Source organism: Anopheles gambiae, chromosome 2 (assembly GCF_943734735.2).
Source record: "Anopheles gambiae chromosome 2, idAnoGambNW_F1_1, whole genome shotgun sequence".
NCBI lineage: Eukaryota > Metazoa > Arthropoda > Insecta > Diptera > Culicidae > Anopheles > Anopheles gambiae.
The window spans coordinates 44,737,439-44,756,968 of NC_064601.1; the positions used below are offsets into that span (position 1 = coordinate 44,737,439).

The 19,530-nt window shown below is 43.5% G+C and overlaps 3 protein-coding genes across 12 annotated transcripts in view; 1 reads left to right on the forward strand and 2 right to left on the reverse strand.

Moving 5' to 3' along the window:
• Window positions 1–818: 818 nt before the first annotated feature.
• On the reverse strand, window positions 819–11,363 carry LOC1269490 (protein sex-lethal). 9 transcript variants are annotated; one of them, XM_061649809.1, is made up of 6 exons: window positions 11,226–11,363; window positions 10,060–10,105; window positions 8,857–9,183; window positions 7,569–7,858; window positions 7,304–7,467; window positions 819–2,986 (listed from the first exon to the last, which is right to left on the reverse strand). In XM_061649809.1, exons 1-6 carry the CDS (start codon window positions 11,270–11,272, stop codon window positions 2,901–2,903), a joined length of 960 nt encoding a protein of 319 aa, XP_061505793.1. In that variant the 5' UTR covers window positions 11,273–11,363; the 3' UTR covers window positions 819–2,900. The 9 variants fall into 9 exon arrangements, with proteins under 9 accessions (XP_061505793.1, XP_061505792.1, XP_061505791.1 ...); XM_061649808.1 differs by having other exon boundaries at window positions 7,569–7,861; XM_061649807.1 differs by having other exon boundaries at window positions 8,857–9,198.
• Window positions 11,364–13,256: 1,893 nt separating this feature from the next.
• Window positions 13,257–14,041, forward strand: LOC1268745 (NADH dehydrogenase [ubiquinone] 1 alpha subcomplex subunit 7). The gene is made up of 4 exons (XM_307312.5): window positions 13,257–13,422; window positions 13,527–13,615; window positions 13,695–13,787; window positions 13,872–14,041. The coding sequence occupies exons 1-4, from the start codon at window positions 13,357–13,359 to the stop codon at window positions 13,924–13,926; spliced, it is 303 nt and encodes a 100-aa protein (XP_307312.2). The 5' UTR covers window positions 13,257–13,356; the 3' UTR covers window positions 13,927–14,041.
• Window positions 14,042–14,799: 758 nt separating this feature from the next.
• The window catches only part of LOC1269492 (GAS2-like protein pickled eggs), a 35,789-nt gene continuing 31,058 nt past the window's right edge, over window positions 14,800–19,530 (reverse strand). For both annotated transcript variants that reach the window (XM_308133.6, XM_061649800.1), the window contains exons 8-11: window positions 18,688–18,872; window positions 18,428–18,587; window positions 17,977–18,364; window positions 14,800–17,899 (exon numbers count right to left, since the gene is read on the reverse strand). In XM_308133.6, the coding sequence (XP_308133.6) occupies window positions 16,728–17,899; window positions 17,977–18,364; window positions 18,428–18,587; window positions 18,688–18,872 (1,905 nt within the window). In that variant the 3' untranslated portion in view covers window positions 14,800–16,727. The remainder of the gene's footprint in view (window positions 17,900–17,976; window positions 18,365–18,427; window positions 18,588–18,687; window positions 18,873–19,530) is intronic.

The window sequence follows — 19,530 nt, forward strand, 5'->3', positions numbered from 1 at the left end:
TTTTTGTCGTTATTATTTTTGTTCGTTTTTTTTCTTCAACTTTAATTTTCATAGTATAGGAGAACAAACAGAATGTATATATTTGAGTTTTGTATATATATCTATATAGATGTATATATATGCCATTGGTTCAATATATAAGACACGTAAATGTTTTTTTTTTCTTCTTTCAAGCTATCTCGTACTACTTAGGTTTAGTTTTCCTTGTGCCGTAAACGTGTGAACAGTATCCGTCATTTTTTAAATCTGTTTTGTTTTAACGAAATGTTTCATCTCTACTAATTTCGTCACTTTTCTTTCTTCGCCGTCGTCTCCTGTACTGCGCAAACACAATTTCCTTGCTTTCTTTGCTGCGGTAGATTTTTTGCTATCTTGTCGCAAAACAAATATAAAGTGTATCATGCACTCACTCCTTTTCTATGTCACTGGCGGGGGTTTGTTTTGCAAGCCTAACCAAGGAATGATACTCGAGACGGCTCTATTAACCTAACTTTCCTAACACCTTTCTCTGCCTGACAGCTGACTCGCCCGGTACACGCTAATGGTTTCGAAACTTAACGCGACGAAAAGCGCAATAATTAATCACTATGGAAGATCAAATTGCTAATCTTTCTAAGCCGTAAAATCCGGATGTGTCTGTACTACTATATCAATGTATATAATCGTATGGCGTTGGATTTGAAATCTGATTCTATCTGGTTTTGTGTAATTGAGGAAGAGTTTGATTTATATTAAATTTAGCGTAAGTATCGGAACTGGCGTAAAAACTGGCGAGTTTGGATTTACTACGCTGAATTTGTCGTAGCGAGTTTGTCTCGTTTCTTTCTTTTTTTTTTGTTCTTTTGTTCTTGTTTAACTTCTTAATGAGGTATGGATAGAGAAGGATTATCAACTGGAGTGCAACTGGCACCAGGAGCGCAAGGGTTTTGCTTGGAGAAAATACAAAGGACGAATGTCGCCGAATATAGATCTACTTACTGACTCTTCCTCTGGTAGAGCTACACCACTTTCACTGTACACCCATTGTGTGCGTAAACGCCGCAAACACTCTGTTGTTCTAATAATTCTTCCGTTTTTTTGTTTAATGATCATTGTATCACTTTTTAACTTTTATCTCTATAATAATTCGATCGCTTCTTTTTTTGGTATTATGATTTTCTTATTCTTTTTTCATTTGCAGGGGAAATTGAACAAACATAATTGCATAGCAAAGAGTTACTCTGTGAAGGAAGATGATAAGACTCAATGAAAATTGAAAAGCATCGATTTACTGCTATCGACTTTTACGTGAAATCTTTCTTCTGTTTCGTACTCTCTACCCTTCTTTTACGCGAGCATGGGGATGCTTCCTTTACATGGGTACATAATGTATGTAAATGCAAGTTGTTGCTTTTTTTTTGCTTTCATGCGCCATAACGATTCAATTCCCGGAGCATGTATTCCTTTATGATCTACTCTCATTGCTTCGTTTGTTTTATTGTTGTGTAGCTTCAGGAAATAGTTTGCTCTATAAGTCTAATGCAAATTTACTTTTTTAAAGTTTTCTCGTGTTTCCGGTTTTTTATATATAGTTAGACTCTCAACCCTTTACACTTTTATATGCAGCAGGTGTGTTCACTCTTTTTTTTTTTACAGATCATCTACTAGTATAGTTTGATTTGGTTTTGTAACTATATAGCTTAGAAATGGCAGATTATGCTCCAACGCTGTACAGCATCATTGTTGCGGGAGAATTGCATTTAATGCCAAAGTAAAGCAGCAGTACTTAACATTGATACTGTTGATAGCTAAAAGCTACTATCACCAACCTAAAACGCACACACACACCGAGGAATGCATTCAACTAAATATGGCGAAGGGTTTCAGTCCAGTTATACAACCACGGAAACTTAATATGTACAATTGCAGTTTGTTACTAAAAAGCGAAATTGATAATGATCTTTAATAATGGAGCTTTTGTACGTTTATGCACAAAAAATGTATGTTAAACAAATTTCCAATGATTGATGACACTAACACGCACTCCTAGTTCATTGCAATCATCACATGTGTTTAAAGAGAAATAGTAAGAACCCTGTTTTGTTTGTTAGTATGTCTAGTAATAGTGTGTTTTGAATTACATTGAGATATTCCTCTATGAGAAAGTCTTTCCAACCGCTTTTTTTTGCTTGTGCTAGCTTGTAATTGGCATGGATTGTTCTTCTCAAATGGCCGCCAAGTACAAGAACCTGCAGTAATACTTTGTGTGATCGCATTTCCAAAAAGATTGTTGGTTCAAGATATTCGATAACATAATCATCGCAAGCACATGGTCACCCAAACAGGCAGAACATAATCTAACAATTTTGGTTTTGTATTGGTAGAAGCCAAAAAGAAAATCACCTATCTGGATCGACCATCGATCGCAGCCGATTGAACACTGGATTGTTTATAAAATCTGTTTGGCTCGATTTGTCTCGATCAGGTGTCGCCCTCTTTATAACAACCTTTCTTTCGTCTTCATTTTTGTGTTCGCCACAATCACAACACGATCATTTCCAGCCACTCCTTGGCACCTCTCGCGACCGTATACCTGATCATCGGCAAAAACCGTCCATCCGTTTATGTTGCCATAGGTTTTGCACTTTTCATTTTAATTAAATGTACGTTTTACAACCATTTCTATCGCAATTGCGCTCCGATAGGGAGCTAAATGTTTGCAACGCTCCCGACCGACGCTCCTAAAATTACACTTAAAGGAAGTATGAAATTGTTCCCACGCCTCCGATCGGTATTCTATCGACGTTGAAAGAAGCGTAGAGCAACGAAGCACAGCACTACCGCACCATTCGAGCAACAATTCCTTGCGCTTAGCTGTGCCCGAACTAAATCGTACGTGCCGTTCCGACGAGAATGGACAGTTAGTAAAATATTAACGAATGATGCGATCGTAACAGCCCACTCGAACGATCGTTATATTTCATTGTGTTCTGACGAGGGAGTAGCGCTGGAATGTGATAGAAAAGTTTGGACAAGGAGCACGAATTGGCGGTGCCAATTCGAGCAGGTGATTGCAGGGAGCAAGTAAAAGAGAGATAATGATGCTGATTAGTAAGTGAAAGACAGTTACAGGATGCATGTTGAGTGAATGATGTTTGAAAAAGAGAGTGAGTAAAGATTTTTCTCATAAAAAGATTGGATTTCCACATATAGAAACGTTGTTAAAAGGACGTAAAGTGTTAAAGTAAGCTTTAAAGCATAATGGATGAAATTAACTTATCATTAAATTAAACAACATTTTTGAAAACAAAACCTTTCCAGTTCGTACACTAACTGATTAAATTGAAGAAAGTAAGTATTCTCTTTGTTGTGGCAGTCTAAAATACTAATAATCTAATTGAATTACAAATACAAAGACTTTGAACATGAACTAAAATGCTACGAAGTACTCGCTACTCGCTAACTAAGTACAAAACAAGACATCTGAAGGTGATCTCAAGATGATGTTTAGAATAGTCTATCCGTAGTCTATCAGTAGGTTTTACACCGACCAACACAATTGTTTCTACCACAGTAGCTTAGTAGATGATCGAAACCTTGGAAAGTTTTATAAGCCACAATATGTGTAATTCCTTGCAATGTAACCGTTTCGAGTTTGTGATCGGCCTGTTTTCTTCTAATGAATTTAACCTTTGCAAGCCTATCAGGGCTATGATTGTGTTTCGGAATGTATTACTATCTTTGGAAAATAATATTCTTAAAACATTTTGTTCTTTCAGGTTGATCATTGCTAGCTTAGAGGTGCTTCAATTACAATTTCCTCAGCTTTCATCCTATCCATCAGACCATTCCGTGAGGTTGCAACTAGTACGTAATTAGAGAAGAACAAACCCTACGGGTTGCTCTTGCACATCTCGTCTATGGGAGAGGAATGATATTTGTAAACTACCTTTGATATAAATGCTTCTTCTATGTTATAGTCCACGTTGCAGAATATAGCTTAGTGTACACAATCGCTTTGTATTTTGGCAAAGTCTACGTTTTTCATACTCTCGTTTTCCTATGTACAACGCACAGTCTATGTATTTTTGTTCAGTTTTTGACTAATGGTTTACTTTTGGTTGAAGTTGTATAAAAAGTCTTACATCTAAATCTCACATTGTTTGCACCCGCACAAGCTCTACAGCGCGCTCAGCTTTATGCTAATGCAATCGTTTCGATTGGCAAAACCGTTCAATCTGCAATTGTAGAACACAAATCCGTGCCTCGTGCTCGATTATGTGGTCTTCATAATCGTATGATCGCAGTCTCTCGTTGCCGTTGCCGTTGCTGCTGCCGGTGCAGGACTTTCGCTAACTATCACCCACCAAACGCTACCCCATACAGTAGGAGCGGCTAAATCGGAACTACGCAAATTACTATCTAGTAGTACCTTAAATATCAGTAAGGATACGACTCAATGTTGTTCCTGTTGCTAAAGTCCAATCCATCGGCTGGTTGGGGCATCAGGCCGAAGCACACAAAAACACATCAGAGGTTTGATTTTCCCACGCAAGATCGGTAGATTGCGTCCGTTGGAAATGCATGTCAAAGCCACGGAGATAAATAACCGGAAAACCGGAACCAGCCACGAGAGCGATAACGCAGAAGTACACGAACCCGAACCCGTTTTGAGAGAAAGAAAAATGCAATAAAACGTTATCGAATCTCTTTGAGGTATGGGGCAACAGTTTCGCCGCAGAAGGGTAATGGTGACATGACTCCATATGATCAGTGTATTATGGGAAGCGGTCTAACCGGTGGAAACACTCTACCGACATCAAATGGAATAATTGCAGTGCAATGCTAGAAAAAACAAGTCACATCAATTACGTCTACTTGTGAGCATTTCAAATAAGCATATCGTTTTGCCTACGGAAAGGGAATGGATGCGGTGCCTAACGTACACACATCCCATCACAGATTGTACATAAACGAATGTGTCTGTATAGCATGTCGAAACATTATACGATAGTGACAGAAAAGGATAATGAATGGGCGCTCTTTGATATTCTCTACATTTCACTTTATGATTAGAAATGACAGTTTTGAGGGTAGTACGAGACTACTACAAATTATAACGCAAAGCCAAGAGAGATAGAGTGAGAGATAGACAGAAAGAGAGGGAGTGAGAGAGAGCGGCGAAGGTAAGTCTAAGAATTGTTCACAGGGAAGACTATTAGTCTATTGCACTATTACCACGAAGCACGATGAAGGGATTTGCCGGAATTCTACATGACAAACTATAAATTCCGATGATTAGAGCGTCGTATGAATAATGATTCGATTCGATACACAGTAAGATTACATATGATAACACACAACAAGCCTGTAGCACTGTGGTTGTGGCACAATACTAAACAAAAAAAAAACATACATATACTGTTCATAAACTCTATTCATTTATCGCCAATGTTTGCGCATGGCGGCATTGGAAGCATTAAAAAAATAAAAACAAAACAAACGAATAAACACACCGTCATCTTGAAAATTCAACTTACGTTAGGCATCTCTTCATATATTTCACCTATAAAAAAAAACTCTGGTGTCTGAATGAATAAGGCTATTTTTTTATTATTTTGCAATGTAATTGATTCCCCGTTTGCTTTCTTTAATGATATGTTAGGAGCATTCTTACGACTAAGAATTAATCTTTCTGGCAAACTATTTTTCAATCGCTTTGGTCTCTTAACATTTTCCATTTGCTCAAAGCTTGAACCGAAATAAGAGGATTAGAACAGTTGCTAGCGAGATTCGCTAAGATCCAGCCTTTCTTGCTTTTTGTGTGGCCCTAATAACCTGTTAGTAAAATCTTCTTGCTTCAAGGTTTTGCTTTATAAAATTGTTCCCATCAGATGTTAAAAGAATCACTATCTTTGCAGCTTTCAAAATATTACATGATACGGTATGGAAAAGTACGCATTCTATCTAACAAGCAGAACAATTCATTTATATAATACCTAATTCGCACAAAAATTGAAAACTCGAACAAATATAAACGAAACTAACCTTCTAACCTTATTATGCTGGGCATAGGGACAATTACAAAGGCGAAACATTGTGTAACGTGTTTTTTCATATGAAATGGGTAAAAAAACTACATGCTTGAACAAAGGATTTTAACATAAATCCATTTTTATCGTACAGAATAGATATTCAACCAATATGAATGCTGGATAATGACTGGACTAACATAAAAAATATATACTACGTTGGTTGCAATTTACAACTATTTGTTTTTCTTTTATCAATTAAAATTACTTGCGTAGTAATGTTTTTTTGAATTTACTAACCGGCTTTACTTGACCTGCAGTGGCCATATATAACCGATAGTTTAACGCATTATTTTACGTTCATGATACACAAAATAGAAACAAAACCCTGTCCGCTTTGCATCGCGTTAGTACGCAGGTACAGGTATTTAGATTACGGCAACAAAAACTATATTCCTTAAGTATCTAAAACTGGACTGAACATATGTTATTAAGCTCTGTGCTAAGGCTCCTTCATATATGTTATGCTATTTTTTCGCTTAACGTATGCACAAAGATGCTTTTTCCGAGAACCATCAATTGTAAGCAGATGTTTTTTACGACGCGAACGAGAGGCTCGTCATGCACCTTTCACTACAAAGTAAAATCTAGTCCTAATGGAAATCAAATATCAGTTGAAACAAAGCAAAGTTTCGGCCTTGTTTAGCATAGGTAAACCAGGCAACAATTAAAACGACAACAAAAAGAAAATCGCACTTCTAACACAACACAGAGAATCGCGCTAAATGGCCGAATAAACGCAATCATACTATAATCGTAATAAGGGTAACCACTAATCAAAGGGAAGACATGAATAAATTATTAAAAACTGCATAAGCAACGAATCGGGAAAAGGACTGCCGAATGAAAAAAAAAAAACTGATCGGCAGCCTAAAGCTTCCTTACATGCCATAACAAACTTAATCAATTGTTTTGCTTTGTTTTATTTAGTTACGAGCAATGACAACGGAAACCCAGGATAAAGATGAACAGAACATATTTAAAATGATCAATTAGACTTATCGGTACGTCTAATTACCATCATTTTCTCCTGCATAAACCGTTGCCAATGCTTCGTTAAAAAATAGCTCATCTAGGTAAATGAGTATAAGAATCGGGGAAAGAAATCCTCCAAGAGGATGTACACTAGGATATTATTAGGATGAAGATGTTGGTGTAGCTGTGTAAGTGTGCATGTAAGTAAATATGTCGGGTGATTATTCAGTACGGGGTATTGCGCATTCGTACTCTACCTCTGTTATTGTGCACTATAGAGTTGTACGAGGGTACGTAGAGTGCCGCCTTAGCTCTGCCATGGTCTTCTGCAACACGCACTATCAGTGGTTGATTGCCACCCTGCGGGATCACATTATTGAGGGCCGATATTGCTTCCTGCGCTTCCTCGCGCTTGTTGAACCTAAAATAACAGCATAGTTCATGTAACAAACCGTTAAAAGTTAAGACATCATTTGCCTGCAGCGCTAGGCAAACGTTGGAGATAGTCGTTTTGATTCTTACCGTACGAAGGCTACTCCACGCGGCTGACCCGTTAGCTTATCTCGAAGGATATTCTTTTGCACGATGGTACCGTACTTGCCGAATATGATATCCAGCTGCTCCTCGGTGATCGTGCGGGGCAAATTCGTGATGTACAGATTCGTTTCCTTGATATCGTCGCTCTGTGGCCGTGCGTACGAAACCTTTAGACGCTTGTTACGCAGCGGATAGCCATTCAGACATTTGATCGCTCGTTGTGCCGCTTCCTCGTTCAGGTAGTTTACGAAACCAAAGCCGTAGCTGTACCCAGTCTGCTTTGGTCCCAAGCACGATTAAGAATTGTTGTATGGAGAATGTGTCGAAAAAGAGAGAGAGAGACGAAAACGAAAACAATAAACTAGCAAAATCACGGCACGTTCCTCATTCCGTGAAACAGTTCCAGCATTTTTCAAAACCATACTGTAACCGGTTGATGAAAGCGGCAAACAACAAAACATAAAGATTAAATGTACTATTATAATGTGGTCTCTACGGCTGACATCTGATTCCTAACAGCAAGCACCTAACTATTATAGTAAGCTCATGCGAGCACAGTACCATGAAGACGAAATGGAAACAGCAAAAGATATGTGCTGTATTATGCAAAAGGAAGACAGTATTATGCACTACAACTATCTAAAAAGCATCACTTGAAGCTAAAGATAGAAAACAAAATTAAACATTGAAACTGATATCGCTTTGTAAAAATGAAAATCGCAACGTACATTGAAGTGTCCTTTTTCATTCGAGCAACACACAAAAGAAAGAACATCATTTGCACGAAACCCGAAAACTAAAGCCTTCCCGAGGACGCTTACATGTGTCCCAAGGCCAAACCATCCATATTCCCAACACCCTGGGTGCCCTCCACATTGCATGTAAGCCCCAATTATGTTATTTCTAATTCTAAATTACTGCAGTCACTGTCAGTGAGAAGAATCTGTTAACGATACCGCCTTTAGCGATTGGCAAGCATGACAATGATGATGATGGCAATGGTGATGATAATACTTGGTGCGAAATGTAGCTTAATGTGTGCAGCGGGCTTCACAGCCCAGCAACTTATTTCCGCTCGGCCTCATTCAAAATGCGGTATATGGCGATGTGGAGAGCTTAGCGCTGTGTTTTCATTTAATATTGCTTCGCTTGCTTTGCCTAACGCCGAACGCACTAAAGCTAATGATGCCAAGAAGGTTCTACCAGTCAGACTGAAAGATGGGCAATAAGCGTCTACAAACTACCCGGCTAAGCGTCATTCCGTTGAGCATACCTTTAGATCTCTCATCAGTCGGCAACTCTCGATGGGTCCCATCGCGGAGAACATCGAGTACATTTCGCGCTCCGTCATATCCTGCGGTAGATAGTTGACGATCAGGTTCGTACCGGCGGTGCCGGACGACCCCGGACCAAAGTTCATGCCGGTCAGCGAGCTGGTGCTGGACGAGGACGTGTGATGATGGGACGCTGGCTGGCTGAGGTGATTGTGATGGTGGTGGTGGTGATGGTGCGGTGTCGACGGATTGCCACCACCGAACGTGCTGCTCGACGGCATATCGCCGTACAGTCGGGGCCGCGAATAGGATGAAAAGTCAGTATCCTGCAGGTAGTTTGACTGGAACATTGCAGAACAATTTGAACTTTTTTATGCGCGCCATACGCGCCAAACACGCGCACACGGCAGCTCGGTTGGTAGTGGTACAGACTGGTCGATGCTGGCTAAAACGAGACAGGATCGGTCACCAGCAAACCGAACGGGACCACCTCGTCGTCGTTTGCGTCCCTTCTTGCAGGACGTTAGAAAGCGTTGAAATAGAAAGGCAGAAGAATCGCTTCCGCCATTTACCAACGCTTTCGGCTGTGATTTATCAGTGTGATCAGCAATTTTAAACTAATCTTTTATCGAAATATTTCTCCATAAGCGATACTCATTGACCAGAAGGGAATGGGTATGACAAAATATACATACCGCACGATTATCGGTACCAACACACAAACGTAAACAAACGCAAAGGAAGGACAACACGATGTAGTGGTGGTCGGTTGCCAAAAAGTGAAAAAGAACGTTCTACAGCCATGGCTTTACTTTAGCCTGAAGCCGTCTAGAACACCCAACCACGAGAACAATCCGACGTCACCGTCGTAATGCAGCAATCCTCGTGGACAGGTTGTCGCCAGCTGACGTGAACTTGAACGTTCGTTGTCGTGGGAACTTTTTTTTACTGCCCCTCTCTGTCATTGGATTCTAAACGACCAGGCACATTCGAAAAGATTTCGTCCGAACGTCCTATTGGGACGCGCCGGAGTGCACCTTAGCTTTCTTTTTCTTTTGCCAAGGACCGGAAACGACCGCCATGAGGTGGGGTAATCGGGAACAGAGTCGTTTTAGCATCAGTATCCCCAGTGCACTCCAACCGGGCACACCGTAGGCGCAAATTGCGCGAGCTGAGATTGAAATTATACAGGCAAAACGTACCATTCCGGAGGGTAACGAGTGGGACATTCCCCACAGTCGGCCGCTACTACATTTTCCGAGCACATTTCGTATCACAAGCGGTAGTTTTACGTGGCCGTATGATGTGCACGTTGTGGGAGCGTGTTCGAAAGCGATGAGATGCAACCGAAAAGGAGAACCGAAAATGAAAACAGGAAAAAGAAACGATATAAGAACATATTGTCAGAATTAGAGGATCAAAATTCATGTAAATACAGTCGAATAAAATTACACAAAATGCAAATGTAGCCCCCCCCCCCCCCCCCCCCCTTTCGCTCCGTGTCAGGCCTAACCTAATCGATGGGTTTGCAGCCGTAAATACTTCTCCCTAACAAGCCTTTTGGTTTAGCTTTAGTGTTTAGGAAAGTTAACTGAGAGAAAATAAGTTCATAAAGCGAATTGATATGTCTCGCATGTTGCAAGAACGATTGATATTCTTGCCGCCGGCCCGCCCGGGGATGATGTTAGGATGACAAGGCACACGCATGGGGCGCGATAAACGACGCACAGCAGTATAAACCACCCCTCTCGTGCTGCTCTTCCCTCTCCCCACCATGATGCACGGACGATCCCCAGGAGACGATGGCGAAAGGATTCACCGAGAGTCGGCTGACCGAGAGTGTGTGTGTGTGTGTTTTCAGTGAGCCCTGCACTATCACTGTGGCCGACTTGATTATTATTTCAAAGTGGATCATTTTTATCGATTTCCTCGCGCTCCCTTCGGACGTTTCCCCATCTCCCCGCACATTCTTTGTTTTCGCCTCAATTCGCAAATATACAACCCATTCGTGCGCTCTTCATTGTATGCACATTTTAGTGATGTGTTTTTTTTGTTTTCTATCTGCTTCCCTTTGAATCATCATAATGATTTCGCTTCTTTTCACTCACACACTCTCAATCATTGGCCTTCGGACTGGGTCATCCTGATTGCTCTCGTACATTGGAGTGTAAGGGGGTAGTAGACTTCATTCCCCATTCAGAACCGCATGGTGCCTCGCCTTCTCCCGCCAGTGGACCATTAAATGATAGGCACCGATTTGAATTCCGCCCCTCTTTCCCCTCTTCGAACCCTTCTCGCTCTCTTTTATGATATTGTTATGCTGAGACATGATTGGTTCGGATTCGCTCAGCGACCCCCAAAACCGTACCTTGATCGAAAGGATGACGAAGGATATCCATTCATTTTACTGTACATTTTCCTCGCTGTAGCCGCAGCTGCCACACGTCGTCCTCGTTCCGTCTCGCTCGAAGTGATTCCTTTTTTATGTATTCTTTGTACAGATGTTTTTTTTTCTTTTTACTTCTTTTCGTTTCACTTCACAGATTCCACGCTATTCCACGCACCACGTTTGCGTTCGCTTTCTCGACAAAAACTCGCCAACTTTCGCGGGGAATGACCAGGGCACAGGACGAACACGAGAGATGACGATGTTGCTGCTGATTGCTGCCGAATTGCTACTGCCTGCTGGTGCTCCTGCCACAACACACAACCAGGACGAGGGCAAATCGCTCTCACAAATTAAATAGGCCTGCTAGGACGTGCTGCTGCCACTGCTTGTGTATGTTTTCAAACTACCACTGATAACAAACGGGACACAGAGCGCACTAGCATCAATGATGGGGCACGACGGAGCAAAGGGAGCCACAGCGCAAGAGTAAAGTAAAAAAAGAGCACATACACACACACACACACACACTCTGAGAAAATCGAAACACGAGGAGCACTATCGCGTACGAGAAGATGCTTTTCACGTTCTTTCAACACACTCTATGCTATGTGCACTAATCGTCAACGTTTGAGCAGAGCTTTTTTGCCTGCTTTTACACCATGGCCTGCTACGTTGATGTGCCCCTGGCGTTGGTATCCAGCGAGCCACAGGGGTTTCCTTCCGCGCCTGCTAAGGAACGATGCACACACTCGCTCACACTATCGACGTATATCCACAGCACCGCGCGCGTTTGTACGACAAAGCGAACTTTTCCGAGGCCTGCTAATGATGCTTCTGCTGCCGCTGCTGGTACCTTCCTCAGTGGGTTTTGAGTTTTCTTTCTAGCAAATTGTTTTCGATTGCTAGTTAGACCAGCCGATGGTACGATGACGATAGAAGGATGTGGGACGGGCTCTGAAGATGAAGAAAAATTTAATCTCTCCACATAATAGATTCCCCACCCACTGATGTGACTGCCGTAGGACAGCAAGCAAGTGCCCAAGAGAGTGTACAGGGCAACGGGCAATCCGCGGCTGGGATAAAATCAATGCAGCTCCCGTGTGTCACTTGCAAGAGATGCACATTAGAGTGTCGAAAATGATGTATTCCCCCTCCTGGATGCTCTTCAGCTGTCACCTGTGCGTGTGGGGCCAACCCCTCCTTTGCTATTCTCCCGTAAAACGATCCGGAGGGTGATTTCACAGTAGGGAGTAGAGCTTACGCTTCACTGAATGCGAGTTTTACGTTTGGCAGGCTTTCCAGTTGGTTCTTCCTTGTCCGCGATGCAGAGCAGCAATGTTACAATACTTTTGCACAAATTAACCTCATTGTGGCATCCAGAACGCTTCTTCCTGCCTTCTTCCACCACCGAACACACAAATCCACCTTTTTTTTTCTTCTCCTAAATTGTGTTCGTAACACGCTGCACAAACACACTCCAATTTTCGCTGCCGTCCACACGGTTCGCACCACAAATCAATCCCACCAGATGAGGCTACTGCAAACGTGCACGCTATCGCAACGCAACGAAAGAAAATGCACCGCTGGGAGGAGAATTGTCGATGTTCTGAAAATTCCTTCGCTTTTGCTGCTTCTTTTCACCCGACCTTCCGACTCTTTGCTGCTGCTGCTGCCTCGTTCGCCTGCACGACTACCATCGCCCGAAAACGCACACTAAACAACACCGTGGGTCTCACTTGACAGCAGCCGTGTACATACACAGCGACCAACTGATGGCTGTTCGGTAAAACTAATCCAAATTAGCTCAATTTTATCGATCTTTCACTTAGAAAAGAGCAGCAATGCATTGGTTTTAAATAATAGGATTATTAATTATGTGAGATATTCTGCACCACATAAAAACAGACCCAAAAACTATAGACAAAATCTCAAGCGTTCGACTAGATGACTTCAACGGCTGGAACCCGGATAATCGAGCGCCCGCAGCTTCTGTCATCCGGTGGAGCGGAATCAAAACATTGCCTTTCCATTGCACAGAAATCAAACAGCTGGGGACGTACCAGGGAAACTCTATCCGCTCGAAATCAAGCGCGTTTTCACGGCAGGAAACATGTCCGGAGTAGTGCGTCGTGATATTTCGCCGATGCTGCAGAAGCTGCGCAACTTTCTGCTCGGTGTAAGTACCCTGTCGAGCGCCTATCGTTCGAGCAAAATTGCAATGTCCCAGAAGATTTACCATTATGTAATCTAATCTGTTTTCCCGGACGGACGGTTTTCCAGCGTCAACATACGAACGCTCTTCGCTTTGAGGATGGAATTGCAGCCAGAACTCAACCGCCACCGAATCTACCCGATGGACCAGCACACAAGTATGTAGATGCCAGCCGGCACCATCGCGCATCGCGTATCAGTAGTCAGTGTTTCTCAAACATACGAACCCCGTTTCAGACTGTCTGCCAACCACTACGTGATCCGTGATGCTCGTCGCGAAGTTGCTCCCCCGATTGATTTGACCACGCAGAAGCTACTGGCGGAAAAGGGGTAACTAGTGTATTTTTTTTAGCAATCCTTCCTAGGTGGGGGGATGTGACATGTCTTACTAACTTTTCACTTTTATTCACACAGATCAGCTGCGAAACTTCCGACACCCGGCAAGTCGTTTGGCTGGGATAAGCATTAAATCTTTCGGACTCGTTATAGGTGAACTATGAAGTGAAAAACAACAAGTGCTGTATCCTGTGTTTATCTAGTGAACGTGCGGTCCCGAATAAAGAAGCGAGGACGTGTACCAACAATTGCCGTCTACTTCATTAGTCCGCTCCCGGTTGATCAACCGTCGCGCCGACATGATCGATTACGAATAGGTCTTCAGGTAGCTCAGTCCATAATCGAACAACTACAGCCTGGTGTCTCCAGTCTCCGTTAGACTCTGTTCCACCAAAACCCCTAGTCGCTCGCGAACATACCTTTCATCCCAGCAGAGTTCAGCATTCTCATGTCATGCATTCACCATTGTCGAGATATCAATTGTTGTCGAAAAGTACGACCTTTGCAAGATAGCATACACTCATCCATCCCCTCGAGGACGCACCGTATTACTCTGCTTTAGAAGTGAAATTTTTAACGACCAGCAGGCACTTCGTCTCCATCCTGTCGATTGTGAAGGCTGTAATACCGTATAAGTGTGGTATACAGGGTTTTACAGGAGTTCTCACAGCTGTGGGACTTTATCGGCTCCTTCTTGCGTGAATTGAACTTAATGTAATGAGAATTTGACTCTCACCTTGTTGGACAAATCCAATAGGAATTTTCAAGGAGCCTTTCCAAAAAGAGTGCCATATAGTCCAATTTCCAACAAATGAAGTTCACTTCCCTTAAGAAAGAGTCAAGGAAGTGTCCCACAACTATGAGAACCCCTGGAAAACCCTATACTTTTCACGGTTGACTGATGCTAGATATACTGTTGATCAGTTACCCAAAATGTAACAGAGCTCGATCGACTAATTTCGGATTCATTTCTATGCATACTATTGTTACTCTACTCACAGGCCAATCACTGCAATGATGTAGGTTTCACGTTTATTTACGTTTATTATTGCCACAAATAAGATAGTGGAGTTTATTACATATGCTGTCCTACCTTTTTTTTTTAATTCTTGATACACTGTTAAAAGCAAACAGCAAAAAGAAAACTTTAAACAATGTGTACGTAACTAGGTTTTATAGTGTGATTTTTTAAACGTGATTTTTGATTTTCTTGCAAGAACTGCGCGTTTTGTTAGTAACTTTTTTTTTCTTTATGTTTCATCAATTGTAAATTGTCATCCTGACTGCGCTCTACGCCAAGTTTAGCAAACTTAACACTATTGCGCACTCATATTGCACAGCACTCTTTGATTATGCCTAATGCTTCTCAATCCCACTTTTCTTGCTTTTCCTCGCCTTCGTCACATTCCTTATCACCAGGTGATAAAGGTGTGTGTAGAATTGCTTTTCCGTTTTTTTCGAATCCAACATGCAAACCGTCCTTTCTAGCCACTATTCTATTGACCGCGTGTTTCATAGTCTATGCTACATTTTACTCAATTTTTGCCTGTTTGCCTGTAAATGTCAATCAATTTTAATATGAATTGTTATCATCTTGCTCAATACGGCTATAGCAGTACTTCAACCGGCTCGCTACTCACGCTGGACGCTACGAATTTCGTACTTTTTGTTTCCTAATTTGTAGTTTGGTGGCGATCATGGAAATTGCACTGCTTTACACGCACAGCGCTTCTCATTTTGCTCCCATAAAGGCAGAAAGGGCATAAAGATGGGAAATGTGCAATGTTTAAAAAATGCGGCATTTGTTACGCTACATAAAAATGGGAAAGACTTGACGCATCGTATCAGGGCGGTTCGTATTAAAACATGCCTTTTCCTGCAAGCACTTTGTCTAATTCGGTTAATTTTCACCGATATCAAATACGGTCTAGTAAAAAAACTCCTTCCACTAAGCAGTCCATACATTCTAGTGTGAAAAAGGGTTTCTACATTTCGTATCTTATTTTCTTCCTTTCCTAAACTATCTCGGTAAAAAGCAAACAGTCAGTCATTCGTCAGCACTCTCAGGGATCAAAAGCATCTTTAGTTAGTGTTTTTTCCTACCCCCTCAACGTGTGTCTAGTTTTAGTTTTATTCCAGATAAACGATAGTGAATGCACCTAGCAGTTCGGATGGGTAGCGCCTAACGTGGCTTTTTTTTTTTAATTTCCATTCGCCATCTATCGGGTAAACACGTGCTAGGAACGTAAAACACCAGTAATTATTATTGAGAAAAAGAGCTTGTTCGCGCAAGGCTGCGATATGGAAGCGCATAATGATAGGGTACGGCATTACAAGTTGTATGTATAGCACGGCTTTTTTTTTCTTTAAATCATCTTTTAACTACAAAACAATCCTAAGCACAATAACAACGGGAAGCAAAACATGGACCGCAAAAAATGGCAAACATGAGGATGTTGCGTGTCATACTCTGGGAATGATAACGCCAACTTTTAACCATGTCAATTGTACTCCCTCTCAAGGAGTAACTCTCTCTCTCTCTCTCTCTCTCTCTCTCTCTCTCTCTCTCTGTTCAGTCATCAAAAACGACATCCATCCCTCTAGTTTAAATCTGATATGGTATCAAACAAAGAATAAGCCAGATACAATGTGGGAAACCCTCGGAAGGTTTGTCGGTTAGTTATGAAACGGTCGAGCCGTTTTGAGTAAATCAAAATCCAAATAATCGTTTCAGCTACAAAAAGGGCCTGGCTGGCAAATTCATTCTTCTCTCGTCGTTCATAACAATGCGATAGCAAACTTAATCGGAAGTGCAGCAGCGCTGCTGGTATGGAAATATACCGTATTTAGCTTGAACGTCCGCTCACATGCTGGTTCTGGATATGGTTAGGGTAGCACGCCGTTCGGACGTACAGGGTGGTACGCCACACATCGTCAATACAGGCCCGTGTTGGAGCGAACGGGAGCCGGTATCTTCGACAGGCCCTTGTCGAGACGCCTAGGCGAAACGACGGACGCTAAATCGCGACAGTTGGACTGCGTACTGTCCGAAGCGTTCGAGAGCGTGCTTGCCCGCTTGGACAGTGTGGAGTGTGGCTTGGACGGGGACGCGCCTGTGCCGACGCCTGCCACCATCACCTTCGACCGATCGAGATTGCCATTGGAGTGTACCCAGGCGGTGGTGAAATCGTCCACCAGCTCGTCCGGTACGCTCGTTTGCGATACCAGCCGCCTTACGCGCTCGACGATCTGCGTATCGTTCGTACCCGAGTCCAGCGTGTCTTTGATTTGCTGCAGCAGCAACGCCACCGCGTCCGTTGAGCTCTTGCTCGGGGACGTGTTGGTGGAGGTGCAGGCCGATCCGGTCGCTTTCGGCGTCCTGTTTCTGCCGGTCATTGTGCGTTCCGCTGCCAGCGAGGCACGGACGGGTGAATTGCGCGTGAACGGTCCGGGTGCTGGCGGGCCGCCAGCAGCCTTGCCCGCCGCACTGAACGTCTGGGACGTGAGCGATGGTCGCTTTTTGTTCGATCGTCCGCTCCAGGTGTTGGTTTCCTTCGCCGACGATTCGCCCGTCGCAGCGGTGGAACCGGCGAGTGCGGTCGGTTTGCGCGTGACCGATTTGGCGATGGATGGCTTGCGGAGCCCGGGTGCCACCGTCAACTCGTCGGTAACCGTGCCGCTGGCGGTGCTTTCGGCACTTTCCTTGCGTCGTGGCCCGACCGGGGAACGCGGAATGCGTGAACCGACACCGCCAGCACCACCAGTAGTGGCAGCAGAGGCAGCCACGCTGGTACGGTCCAGGATACGGTCGGAAAAGCCCGTCTTGCGCAAACCGGTCGCATTCGCAATGTCCACCGTGATCTCGTCATCGTTCACGTACACGCCGTAGCTTTCGAACGAGCCGGATGCAGGACCGGTCGAGATCACGCCGTCCGGGCAATCGATGAGCGAATCGTGCTCGGTGACGAAGTGGGGCACGACCGGCGATCCGTTCGCCACTGCCAGCTCGTCCGAGATCGGCGTCAGATCTTCGTCGTTCGTTTTCGTAGAGCTTTCATCCTCGGTTGGGCTTGCCTGCGAGTCCGAAGTGGTCGTCTCGAGATGCGCTGGGATCAAACGCGGAAAGTAAGTAAACATGAATTGTTAAACGGTTCTATTCATCTATGTGCGATTCCATCCATACCATTGGTATCTGCATCTTCGCTCGACTGTTGACTGTTTCCGAACCCTTTACGCAGCCCGCCAGCACCGTTCACTGTTTGGCCTGCAGTTTGGCCTCCCTGCACCAATCCCAGACTGCGGTAGCCCTCATCACTAATCTCGCTACCGTTATCGCTGACGCTCTCGTAACGATTCTTGTCATCTTCCGACGGTAAGACCGTCGTCGCTCCGACTACCGGTGCTACCAGCTCCTTATCACATTCAAAGTGCACTACACCGCCGGCAGCACTGCTCTGTATTCCGCTCGGTTTGCGTTTGTTGGCCACACTGTTCTCCTGCATACGGCGAGGACTCGGTGAAACCGAGCGTCGGGACGTTTTCAACGGTGATCCAGGTGGTTGGAGTTTATCCTGTGAACAAGAAGATAGTGTATTAGTTTAACTTATCATAGTTCATTGTATTTTACCACTTACCCCATTTTCAGTCGGTAAGCGCCGTTGCGCACTGGGGCTGCGGCTGCGACTTCGCGCACGTGCTGGAGGTGACAAAGTATTGCTGTTGTTGCTGGTACCGCTATTGATTGGCGATCCGTTCTGGCTGGGAGTAGCATTGGCTTTCCACGGCGAACCAGAACTAAAGAAAGAGTAAGTTCAAGAAAATCGTTAGAATAGATGCTAACGCACAAGAATAGGTACAACTACAGGTTGGCATGTGATGACCTCCGGGTACCTACCGATCATAATGAACCTGAGCTTTGTGCAGCTCGATTCCATTGGCGTTGGTAGTTTTGGTGATCAGACGGGCAGAGGCGGACGACCGATGCTGCGATCGACAGCGGCACGGATCGTGTTTGTCCAGGTAGTGTGCAAGCGTGTCCCAGCCGCCACCGACACGTACCATCACGTGTGAACGAAGAATCTACACAACCGGCACAGGATACCGAGGTCGCGCAAGGGAAAACGCAAACACAGTTTCATTAATGATTAATGTTTCGATGCTGCGGTGAGTTTGGGTGTCCACGATTTCGTTAAAAAAAAAGTTACATTGTCAAACGGTGGATGGTTTGGGCCCTATATCAGCCCATGGGGTTTTGATTTATGTAATCTATAGGGTTCATTGCAGCGGAACCAAAACTCTTTGGTCCACACACAGCGATTCCTTTCCGGCAGTGTGATGCGCAGTCACGTTCACGCAATATTGACCCACATTCCATGCGTCTTCAACTCTTGCGCTTTGTTTGATGAAGAAATAAAACCACTGTGATGTGCCCTCAAATTCATTTGTACCTTTGAGCGACGACCTTTGGTTTAGTCGCATCACATTTACACCGTTCCGGTAGCCTGAATCAACCATTTCCATCGGTCCAGTAATTTTTTTATTTTATAAGTAAACAATGAGCTGATAACTCAAGATAATATAATGTGGTAAATCTAATACCTTTGCAATGATCAACTTTTTTATCACATTCAGCGGTTTAGAAGATAACTGTGATAAGATAGGTTGGTAATTTGGAGCAATATTACGCTATATTGCCCTTTTGGTCCGATAATTCCATTAGCCGATTTAATCTTTAGAA